The 12,641-nt window shown below is 35.7% G+C and overlaps 1 protein-coding gene across 1 annotated transcript; it reads left to right on the top strand.

Moving 5' to 3' along the window:
* The first annotated feature begins 7,488 nt into the window (after window positions 1–7,488).
* On the top strand, window positions 7,489–10,748 carry LOC144551233 (uncharacterized). The gene is made up of 3 exons (XM_078299120.1): window positions 7,489–8,332; window positions 9,141–9,488; window positions 9,819–10,748. Exons 1-3 carry the CDS (start codon window positions 7,841–7,843, stop codon window positions 10,443–10,445), a joined length of 1,467 nt encoding a protein of 488 aa, XP_078155246.1. The 5' UTR covers window positions 7,489–7,840; the 3' UTR covers window positions 10,446–10,748.
* The last annotated feature ends 1,893 nt before the right edge of the window (window positions 10,749–12,641 follow it).

Here is a 12,641-nt window from a genome sequence, read left to right as displayed (position 1 = left end):
AAGTTAGAACAAACAAATTAGTGTCTAGTTGATTTACATAATCTTAGAGCTATATCCGGACATGATGTACGTTGAACCGCACCTGATTCCCTAAAACCAGGCTGATAGTTCGATGACTTCGATCTGGACTATATTCGGATCAGATTAATTCGATTCATCCAACCTTAATCAGACGGTCAAGTACTGTTTTAAATATCCTCGATGCAAATTTTAGCAATTGGATTGGAGATGAAACTAACCTTTAAGTTCGTTGACGGCATTGCCGTCAACCATAGAAAAAAAAAATTTCCTGTTCACCGACAGATTGTTTTCTTTAGTATTCTAGCGACAATTGGTACATCCAGTCTAACATCATAATTGAACAATATGTGAGTTGGTCGTTGGCTCGTTGCTATGCATGATTCTCGTTAAGGTATCTTAATTTTTGTATTATATCTTTCTTTCCTAAAGCAATTAAAGAGCTAAAGCATAATTTGATGTTGGATATGTCTTGCTTGTATAATTGGGTTAGAACCATTTGACCTTTTTTTGTCTACTTGTGTTGAAGTGTGCAGATAAATTATTACTAGTCGATCAGGCAAGGAACAAAAGGTGCAGATTGAAAATTTTATGTGGTTTATTTGAAAGAAAAAAGAAAATTTTATGTGGTCGAACCGTATGGGAAAAAAATTAGTAGAAAATCAAAGGGTTTTGAAGGTGCATCTCTCAACATTGGATAAATTTATAAGCTGTTGGTAACTAAATATCTTTATCTATATTTGATATATTGGAGCGTGCTATCAAGAAGGCCTCACTTAATATGGGTACTGACAATAAATTAACTCAATAATTTAAATGATAACTTCTAAGTCAAACGAAGTTAAAAATAGTAAAACTTTATGGTGACGTTGTTTTTTCTCATGGATTGATTGTGTATTAATGTTTGTGTAATTTTAAAATCATTGGACAATTTATCTATTGTTGAATTAATATGGACTTTTGCAATATTAAAGTTATTTGTTGAACAATGAAATTTTCATAAATAATTATTTTTACGTGTCTGATGTGTATAATATTCTAATTGCTGTATTTCTAAATTAAATATTATTTCTGATGATTGTTAAAAATTTTAATTATATTTTTTTACTTTTTTTGTCACTATCATCATCCGTTAATAACTTAGTATATTGCATTCGTAATTTTTTTTTTGTGTGTTTGGGGTGGGTGGGGGTGTCAAATTCAAGTTGGTTAGCGTCCATTCCATCGAATAATGACTGCAGATTAATTGCAGTGTAAATTTGGGATTACTTGACTTGTACTGGTTCTCTTGCTTCGAGAATTCGTATTTTCAAAGATTGCTAATAAAGACAGCTTGGTTCTGTTAGTTTATGACTTGATTCTTCCTAATTAATTTTGCATGTATTATATTTGCAAGGAGTAAAACTTCCTCTCAGCTGCAATTATTTCACCGAATGCTAACTAACATGTCTGTTCCCCTGCTAGCTAGCTTACAGTTATCTACTTAACATCGTGGAAAATTAATCCTAATTAACATCATGGAAAAGCAGTGAGTATTTAAGCTTAAAAATATTCATGCACTGTCTTTAACGTTAGCACTAAAACGAATCAGTTCATGATATATTAATTATTCAAATAAACTGAATAATCAAATTATTAAACTAAATGATAACATGATTAAAATGAATTATATATGAAGTATATATATTATTTTATTCGGTAGGGACCAGTTAAAGATATCTATAATATTAAAATTTTCATTTCTTGCCCCTTCATTACTGATTGTATCAACCTACCAGCATTTCGTTCTCCAAATTGTGTTCAGGTCCCATTCAGAAGCGAGACTAAAAAAAGATAAAGTGACCGCTCACCGGTCCATTTCGACTTACTCATCCAACCGAGCAGGTGTTTCAGTTTAACGGATTTGGTCATCGCTTATCAATCCGCTTCGACTTTCCGGGTTCAATTGAAGGTGCTGTGAATTCGCTCCGCCCACCATAGTATCTATATAACTATATATGAATAAGGTACGTGTTGTTGTGGTTGTAGCTGATGATGATGATAATAATGATATGTTTTCTTCTTCCTCCTTCCTCCCCTCCTCTCTTTCTGTCTCTTTTCACTATTGTGGTCCCCTGTGAGGTGACTGTCCTGGTCTGGTTGACTCAGCTTCTGGTCTGATTTGATTCAGTGCCTCATCGGCTGAGTGGTGACTGTCCTGGTTCGGTTGATTCAGTTCCCTGTCCGGTTTGATTCAGTGCCTCCTCGACTGAAGTGGTGACTGTCCTGGTCCGGTTGATTTAGTTCCTAGTCCAATATGATTCAGTGCCTCTCGGATGCGCATTCTTCTAGGCAGTGTTGACATGGTGTAGTCGCACTCGCTCTACTGCTACGTACGTTTGCATATCAAGAGAAGAGAATGAACAGGCCCATTGACTTACTAATATGGCGCGAACTGAACATTTCACAACTACTAGTTTTACTTTTTCTCCTCTTTAGTTTTTAGCAGTGAGAGATTTTACAAGTAGTTCAGTGTATATGATACTATCTTTATGTAATAGAAATACCTACGCTAGAACATACTTGTAATTTGCTCTGTTGTTTAATGAAATCGCCTAAGGGCTTACAACAACAACAACAAAAAAAAAAAAAAAAAAAAAAGATAAAGTGGGAGAACCGGAGGAGGGACTTAAAATTTAAAAAACACAATATTTGCCTGGAATTTTAATTCAAATTTATATAATAACAAACTAAAATTTTACACACTAAATTAGAAGCACATATATGGTATTTTATGAGAGAACTGATCATATAAAAACTTAAAAATAATACTCAATTAAATTTTAATATGTATAATCATTTTTTAATACTTGGTTTTAACGCTCCTAGTCTCACTCTCCTTTGTTCTCCATCATTTACTGGATTGAGGTAGATGCGAGTTACATCGGTGGTTTGTCCATGACCGGTTCTAAAGTTTCATCAGCGTTTTGGTTCGTTTGAGCATTGTATCTTATTTTAGTAAGATATTCATGATTTTTAAAAATCAATTTCAACTAAAATTATCCCGTTCTATCTAAAATTAGGACAAAAAAAAGATAGTTGCAACCTGATAATGAATGGAAAAATGACTGAAACGTGTAAAAGTTAGAAAAAAAACTGATCCTACTTTTATGTCAACACATAGTCAAATAATATATGAATGACTTATCAACAGCTCTCGATTTTTGAAATTGTCCCATCGAAATTTAATTTCTTACTTGGAATAGAAACAAATAAAGAGCAGTGACCATACAATTTAAATTGGAAAAGAACAAACTAAGAATTATATTTTATGAAAAAGAGAGAGTTGAAGTTATAACTGAACAACTCTCAAACCCATTCACTTATCTGAATTTTTTTTACCTGGAAATTATAAATTAAGACGTACAGAAATAAAAAGAGTGCATCGTTTCTAATAGATATAGAAAAATCGGATTTATTGGATCCGATCCAAATATTATAGATCATGTGTGGATCAGGAACTTGATTCTCCTCTATTTTTGTACGTCTAAATTTAATAATTTCTACATATAAAAAAAAATTCCTCACATATCTTACGAGATATCTCAAATTTTTAGTTTATCTGAAACCGGATTAAAATTTTTGGTACCTAGCTATTCATAATGCGAGAAACCGTTTTATTGTATTTCGAGATTTTGTCATCAACTCAAAGTTTGAGATATCTCAGAGGATGCGAATCCCCGCCCGGGAGATCCAGATCCAGTGCAATACTTGAATCTGTAGAATGAGATATCAGCCGTCCGTTTCAATCTGCTACAAATCTCAAAGCGGTCTCCCTAAATTTCAAATAGGCTCCAAAATAATTTTAGCTCGATTGGGAGTGGAGAGTGTTTAGACTGAAGGAGAGAAAAAAATATGGAGAAAAGGTTTAAAAAATACATTGTATTTTATAGGTGTATTTTTGTCAGTGCAATTTAATAATTTATAGAAGTGTACAAGGAAAACTCAAATGTTTTTAAAACATCTAGATTGGACTAAGTCAATTTTGGCATCGACAGCTGAGATCGCCTGGCATAGTAGAATTTATAGAAGTAATGTTTAAAAGTTAAAACACAATATTTTTGTAGTAATTTAAACTTATTATAGCCAGTGATGTGTCGGAGATTTATTGTGATCCGTAAGAGGATAGATGAGGGGAAGAAAAGGAAGAGGAGTGATCGGATTTGACCGGATCATATATACTTCAGAATGTTAAATTTAAGGCTGAGAGAAGAGGAATTGAACTCTATATACAAACTATATACAGATAGGAAATGGAAGAGAGCAATTGAACTCTATATAGAGGCTATTAAAATTATGTAACCTCAAATCAGAGCGTAGAAGAAGTTGACTCTTTACACCACACCTCTCCTCTTCTCTCCCTTCTCTTTCCTCTTTATGGAGTAGAGTAAAACGTGACTGCTGTTGGTAAGTTTTAAGAATATTATAATTATAAAAATATTTTTCAATTAAATTTAAATCGTTTTCCAAATTGAATATTCTTGTCCTACTTCTAAATTACTTTTCATAATATTTTCTACTTGTTTTAAAATGTTTTAATTATTTAAAAAAAGAAAAAGAAAGATGATATATATTGTTGTTCCTAACGACATCTAGAGGGAGAGTGAATACGGTGCCTTAAAGAACTTTAAACGTTCTTTGTAATAATAGGTATAATAAACAACAATCGTAATCAATCAACAATGAAATTGCAAGAGAGATTGACATGTGAGATGTTAACGAAGTTTGGCTTAAAATGCCTACATCTCTGGGGTAGTGCAAATCTCATCGACGCACTTTTCCTATTATATCCAAAAAGAAATGATACATCTCGTGACACGTTAGTCCAACACACGTGGGAAGTCACAACCTAACTCGTGTACAAGGTGAGTCTTAGAAGCTCGAGTTGGAGAGTCCTACGAAGAGGATCGTCACACAATTATAGTTATATGGTGAGCACGCTCGAGCTGGTGAGCCCTTAATGCAAAGCGGAAGGTCACAGGACTATTCGAATAGGAGCACAAAATAGATCTCCACACTATAGAACAACGAACCAACACCTTAACTAAATCTAGAAGTAGTTTAGTCAAGTGGATTTGAGATAATCAAAGGAGTATTGAAGTTTAAGCTCTCTCAAAGATGGAAGCTCTTAATAACACACAATTAGTGTTTTTTGAAATTTAGAGAAGGCTAGCTTAAATATGAAGTTAGAGTATTAACTCTATTTATAGAAAGAGGTTCACATCTAGGCATTTGAACCTATTCGTTCAGCACGGTAAAGTTTAGTTTGAACAGATAATACAAAGTATTTCAAATTAGGATTTTTGGCTTTTTGAATTATGAACTAACCGTTCATAACGTTTTTGCTCGTTCCAAATGGATATTATATTTCATCCCAATTTTGTGTAACCTGAATAGCGTACAGTACCATTGACATCCATTAAAAACATAAATGATCTGGATGTTCCCTACAACGAACAAAACTGATCCGTTATGCATAGTTGCTAACCAAAACCATTTATTATGTACTAAACACTTGCCTATTCATCCGAAACCATTCAATACATTTTGTACTGAACAGATTGCTTCCATTCCGAATGGATAGTTTCCGAAATTAACAATCTCAAATTGTCTTTACTTTTCTATTTGATATTACAATTTTATAATCTTAATTTTTGTAAAGTCTTGTTGATTTCTTCGATTCTTCAAATTAATCTTGCGATTATAATGTTTATGAACCTGCAAATTTATTCATACAAAGAAATTGTTAAATTCAATAATTATATATTTTACAAATTAGTCAGAACAACATAATTAAAATATTGTATAGAACAACAATCTACACAAGAAAATAACCGAATCAGAGTGAACACATTGGAGAATGAAATGACATCACTAATTATGAATATTCGACATTGCTCATGTTTTAAATATCTAAATTGAAATTCGAACTGGAATATTAAAATGAAAGGTGGATATGACTCCTATTATCTGCTTTCACACTTCCTTGCTAGTAAGAAACTAAGAATGTAAAAAAGTCACACTATTATTCACATATTTGGTTCTGTAATCATTCACGCGATATAATTATTAATTAGAAAATTAACTTAGCACCGTGTGTCACACAAACTAATTTAATCATAACATAACACGACACGTAGTTATGTGAGTCATAAGTGATAAAAACCCTTAGATCTTAATATGAACCTTCAATAGACTAATTTACATTATAAAAACAAATAATTAAATACCACAAAACATAATAAACGTGACTACTCGTGTCATAAATAACATGTTATGACTGCCTTCTAAAATTAATCACAATATAATACAATACATAAAAAAAATCTAATTTAAGCACAACACATTACATAACCTAAATTTCAACGTGAAAAATCACGACACAAATTTACATAAGACCCTAACCCGTTAGGATTAGCGACTTTTTATTTTTCCGATGATGTTCTTTTCGTTTACTTCTATAATCGGATCGGTGTCAGAGGGCACGAGCCTCCCGGATATCCCCATCTATATCTAGTGCCGTTCGATTACAATTCGACGGTCAAGATGCATCCTCTCCGCCCCATTGTGCAGTCTTATTAATTAACTTATAAATAACCAAATCAGCATTGCGTCAGTGTCCGTTTTTAGCTCTATTCTCTTGTAACCATTCGGATTTGTTCCCACTTCCCACCAATAAAAAAATGAGCAGTAGAAAACAAAAGTATAGATCATAAATTTTAAGAAATGTCCATGAAATTAATTAAATTGTGAAGTCCTCCTTTTTTTTTCCTACCGTTGCTTACATTACATGTCGTCTGTACATTCTTTTATCCAAACTTTGACGATTTTTCCTTGCCTAAATAGAGATGTCATGTCATATGATATTTTTAGGACTCGCTTGTAGTAAAAAATAGTAAAGCCAAGCAATCGCTGTCATAAGAAAGAATAACGCAGTTGCCAGGTAGGATTAGAATAATAAAGAAAACGCAAAATATTACAACGGTAATTCTTCAAATTTATGGATGACGAGTTCGTACAAATTCGAATTGAATTAATAGTGCATGAATAAACAAATGAAAAAAAAAAAACCAAGCTAGTCACGTGCCGCGTTCGGCGCGCGCACTAGCGCCGTTTGCCTCCCGTCAACGAATCCCGGTCAAAAGCTTCAACGTCCCCCTTCCTTTTTTAAAAGGCAACCACCGTTAGTTGCCACCGAACGCCAGTAACAGTAACTTACGGCGTTACAGTCTCTGTAACCCTCTACTAATGTACTGTATCCTCATATAAACAAACATCATCGAAGCGGGTTAACTGTTGTTTAGTACAATTACTCGCTATACTCAAAGACACACTGATGATATCTAGGGAATCATTCGAATCATCTCCCCGGTGTAAATGTGTAATTACTCCTTGGCTTTGGGGCTTTGAGCATAAATTATGGAAATCTCCGTTCGCAGCAGCGTCGCACCTCCTGTCTTTTTCTTTTCATCTCTCATCTCTTCTCTCTCATACAACGGTTTCCTCTGCTTCGCTTTTATCTTTTGTTCTTTTCTGCTCTTTTCCAGCATTCCTCTCTCGCAACAAAAAAGCAGTTCTCTTCACTCCCCCCACTCTCCCACTCTACCCTTTGTTCCTCTCCTCTCCTCTCTTTCCACCTCTTTAAGGAAAAAAAATCAAGCGCTGCTTCACCAATCCTTCGGCATTGCTTCGACCTCTGAGCGCGTTGTTTAAGGAATGTGTTTCTGTCACTAGCCATAGTTTGTTCTCTCGCTACTTCCTCCCTTCAGGCATATTATCTCCAATGGAGAAGAAACAAGGCTTCTTCTCAGCTTTAAAAGAAGAGGTTAAAAGAGGCCTCTCTCCTTCCAGATCCCGTGGCAAGAGCCCTGCACGGAACAGCTCTCCCTGCCGCTCAAATGGTAGCTTCTCTATTATTCCACGAATAAAAAAGAGTTCCAAGCACAACCAGTCTCTCGACCAGCTGTCAGAGCCGATCATCGCCAGATCAGGTAGTCTCAGACCCGTTGGGGAGGCGCTGGCCCCGTTAATGGAGGGACCCGACCCGGATTTCAGTGGGGAAATTGGCGACGAGAGTAGGCGAGAAAGGTGGGGCCATTGGGTCAGAGGCCAGCTCGGCAGGAACCCGTCACTTGCTAGTGGTACCGCCTCGAGCTCTTCTTACCGCCGGTCTGATCTACGACTCCTATTGGGCGTAATGGGCGCCCCGCTCGCCCCAATTCGGGTTAATTACATGGATCCGTTACCACATCTCAGTATCAAAGGCACTCCCATTGTATGAAACTAAACCCTAATCTTTATTTCTAAAAACTTAATTGTTTTTTTTTTTTCTTGAGTCGGGGCCTCTCTGTTTCCTTATCAGTAAAAGGAGATACAGAGGTAGGCCCATTAGCATTAATTGCTAGAGGCATGTTTGGGCTTCGGTGGAAGTCCACTTGCTGCAGTTTATTGTGAGAGTAAGGCTTGGGTGCTATGGATAGCATAGAGGCCTATGGTGCTACGGCTCAATATTTGAGTTTTTAAAATCCTAACGGTCGATCCGAACCGTTCATCTTGTTCTCCATGTTAATATTTGTTTGGAGACCAAATTTTACATTTTTTGAAAATTTTTTACTATTTTTTTAGCTAGGTAGAAAATCACTTGATCTAAAAAATTCTGCACCATTCAGATATTTGATTTTCTACCTATCTAAAAATTAGTAAAAAATTTTCAAAAAATGTAAAATTTGGTCTCCAAACACTTATTAACATGGAGAACAAGATGAACGGTTCAGATCGACTGTTAGAATTTTAAAAACTCAAATATTAAGCCGTAGCACCGTAGGCCTCTATGCTATCCATAGCACCCAAGCCTTACTCTTATTGTGATACTTATACTATATGGGGCATTCACCAGTCTTTTCTTTCCTTTTGTATTCTGTTTGTATTCATTCTGTTCATTTTTGCCACATAGAAAGTTATTAGAGACCACCTCTATCCATGTAAGTACCAATTGGTACAATAAACTGTACCCATTATTACCACTTTAACTTGCGGTAATGTCATTTCAGAAATGCACTTACTGATATTCCCTCTTTTTACAGGAAACCTCTTCTGCTCAGTATATCCTTCAACAATACATAGCGGCCTCAGGCGGGCTAAAACTGTTAAAATCAGTGAGAAATGCCTATACAATGGGGAAAGTGAGGATGGTTGCATCAGAGTTTGAAACCGCAACCCGAGTGGTGAAAAACAAGGGCTCCAGCAGAGCTGTTGAGTCAGGTGGCTTTGTGCTCTGGCAGATGGCACCTGACATGTGGTATGTTGAACTTGCTGTAGGTGGCAGCAAGGTCCATGCTGGGTCAAATGGCCGCCTAGTATGGAGACATACACCATGGCTTGGGTCCCATGCCGCCAAGGGACCGGTCAGACCCCTTCGTCGGGCTCTTCAGGTTTGTTTCACTAAGTTTTAAGGGTATTGAAATACTGAGTTCTTGCATGTTCAACAATAAATGTTCCGGATAGAAATACTTAGATGTAAATTTTTTCAGATATCACTCAATTACATTTTATCTAGGAATAAAAAATACAAGATACAAAATTGTTTTCGTGCCATATGTACAAGTGCATTGAAGAAACTAGAAACACCATCAAAGAGGTATTTGCATTTCATGGTAGAAGCAAGTCTGAAGATTTTGGAATATTTCGAACACTGTAAAATTCAATACTTTTTAACTTATTCTACCAGTCTAAACCTCCCTAAACTGAAATCTGTTTTACAGGGTTTAGACCCCCTAACAACTGTGGGCTTGTTTGCAAATGCTCGATGTGTTGGCGAGAAGAAAGTCAACGGCGAAGACTGCTTCATTCTCAAGCTCTGCGCAGACCCCCAAACGTTGCGAGCCCGCAGTGAGGGACCCGCTGAGATAATCCGTCATGTGCTTTTTGGCTACTTCAGTCAGCGTACTGGGCTTCTGGTCTACTTAGAGGATTCACACTTGACCCGCATCCAATCTCCCTCTGGAGGTGATGCGGTGTACTGGGAAACCACCATTAATTCCTTCTTAGACGATTATAGAGTGATTGAAGGGATCATGATTGCACACTCTGGTCGGTCGGTTGTGACCTTGTTTCGATTTGGTGAGATGGCAATGAGCCACACCAAGACTCGTATGGAGGAGGTGTGGTCGATCGATGAGGTGGCATTTAATGTGCCGGGCTTGTCAATGGATTGTTTTATCCCCCCTGCGGATATCAGATGCGGATCCATTAGTGAGACCTGTGAGTTGCCTCATGGGGAGAGAACAGGGAGGGTTGTTAACCGGGCGAAAGTGGCAGCTGCCTCGGGGGGTATGGAGAAGGATGCGCCGTGCTCGGTTGATAAAATAGTTTGGAGAGTGGAGGTTTAGTAGTTTGTTTATATGGGGCATATTATTTTCATTGTAAGGATTGAGGTTAGAACTAACCTACTAAGTCTGAGAATTAGGTTTAATTAAGAGAGGATTAGGGTTATGTTGAAAGTTTGGGGGTGTTTCTGTAAATAGGAGCATAAAGGGTTTATAAAACCTTTATACTCTGAATGCAGATGGAATTTAGTAGGGTTTAAGATTCTGTTATGAGTGGAGAGCAATTTATAATTTTCTCCCTTTTTTCCTTTTGTTTCTCTTGTAAGGTTTATATAATTAATTGTGTAGTTTTAATTGGTTAATTTGGAACTGAGACTAATTTTTGGTGGGAAGAAATAATTCTCCACCTTCTGCCTACGTGGGCACTGATCAAACTTGCAATCTCTAGTTCAGTGTTTTCTTTTTATTAAATCAGTTACTGTGTTTTTATCCCATTTTTATTTTGGTTTATCACTGGATTTTTTTGTGGGTGAATATGGTCAAGTTCATATGCTTTCTACAATGAAATACATATAATTATCATGTAATTATCATACTAACAGTTGTTAACATGTAATTATCATACTAATATCAAGCAAGTAATAAGCAATAAGAAAACGTTGGGGCCTTTTAAATTTTTGTAATATTATTCTTTTGCAATTTTAGTTAAGATAAATCGAAAGATGTTTATGTCAATAAATCGAAAGAGGTGTCAATACATGTTTAATTTGTCATTTGGATAATTTGTCATGTTTTATACGGAGAGGTGTCAATAAATCGAAAGATGCATGCGACTGGTTGAAGTGTTGAACACTCCATAATTTTTTTGTCTCCTTCGATAGAAATCCATATAGGGATAACAAAAAACTTTGTAGCTTATGTCTTCTTCGAGATCGACTCCCAAAAAAAATTATAATTAGTTTGTTCGATTCTAGTTTTATTCGTAATTAACGAGTTCAAGTTTGTTCCAACTCAGTTCGTTTAGCTCACTCGTTTCATAGCTTGGCTCATTTTAATTCGACTCTTTTCCGAGTTTGTTGCAGTAATAAAATGAAGCTATTTTCAACACTATTAACTATTTCTCTCTTCGTCCACCATGAAGGGATAAATCTTATTTCAAAATTTATTTTTTCTAGTTCATAGTCAATACACAGTTTACAATATCAAATCGGTTTAGACACTGGCGAGAAAGAAACAAAAAGTAGTGCATCACCTGATTAGAAATACAACACTCGAGATTGAGAAATGAAGAACAAGTATCCAAATTACTTGTAATGGGTGGGGTTATCACTGACCGAGCGCAGTTAGTGATTGGCATACAAATGAAATAAATGAGGGCTCCATTGTATAGTCCATGGAGGGTATTTGCCTCTAAATAGTTTAGGATTTTGTATATAATTTTCTTTTTATCAATATATATTTGTAACTGCCATCAACCATATAAAAAAAATACAATATCAAATCGGTTGGTCTATCTATGGCTTATAGTATGAACAAACTGTTTTGGCTTGGTTCATGATTAGCTCAGCCAAAATCAAATTCGACCCGACTCGACTTATTCTAATATGAATTGAGTTCAAACTTTGATTCGGTAGACTCAGACTCGGTTCGTTTACATCCCAAGTTGCATACTTGTTAATTTGTTAAAATCGCCTAGGTGGCAAAATTAATAGGAGCTATGATATATCTTGTACGGAATAAATTTTAATTGTAAGATGGCAAAATGGCGAAACATAGATCGTTATCTTAATTTGTTTTGGTGGAGTTAGATTCGATGCACACACGCATTGGATGCTGGGAAAAGATCTCCTTTTTTCGTCTGTAGCACAAGGCCGATTCGTGGTTGGTCGCTTGAAGTGGGACCCGCTCCTCATCTCAGGTCCCCCTTCTTTACCTTTGTTGACCTATTGAGGACTTGAGGTATTGACGCTCTTACCGTCTTCCCCAACACCGCTCTTATATGCTGTCCATTTGGTAGAAAACAGGAGACAATTTCAACAACAATTTAATTAAAATAAGTGAGCTGTCCGCCGAAGTAAAACTCAAAAGTAAATATATAATTGTTCATTCTTCGTCATAATACCAATGTAATATTAATTTAAATACTTGATGCAATATTATTCACCCAAATTAGAAATTCATAATTAAATAGGCCATCATAACATAAAATTCTCCTTTCTATATATACACAATATCTTTCAACAAATTACAAAATAAACG

Source organism: Carex rostrata, chromosome 3 (assembly GCF_964058835.1).
Source record: "Carex rostrata chromosome 3, lpCarRost1.2, whole genome shotgun sequence".
NCBI classification, from domain to species: Eukaryota; Viridiplantae; Streptophyta; class Magnoliopsida; order Poales; family Cyperaceae; genus Carex; species Carex rostrata.
Note: the sequence above shows the minus strand (reverse complement) of the source record. Positions and strands in the feature narration are given on the sequence as shown.

Coding starts and splice junctions, on each gene's coding strand:
- LOC144551233 (XM_078299120.1), top strand. CDS start 7,841: ATGGAGAAGAAACAAGGCTTCTTCTCAGCTTTAAAAGAAGAGGTTAAA. Junction 8,333..9,140: donor GTATCAAAGGCACTCCCATT/GTATGAAACTAA, acceptor CTCTTTTTACAG/GAAACCTCTTCTGCTCAGTA. Junction 9,489..9,818: donor CCCTTCGTCGGGCTCTTCAG/GTTTGTTTCACT, acceptor TCTGTTTTACAG/GGTTTAGACCCCCTAACAAC.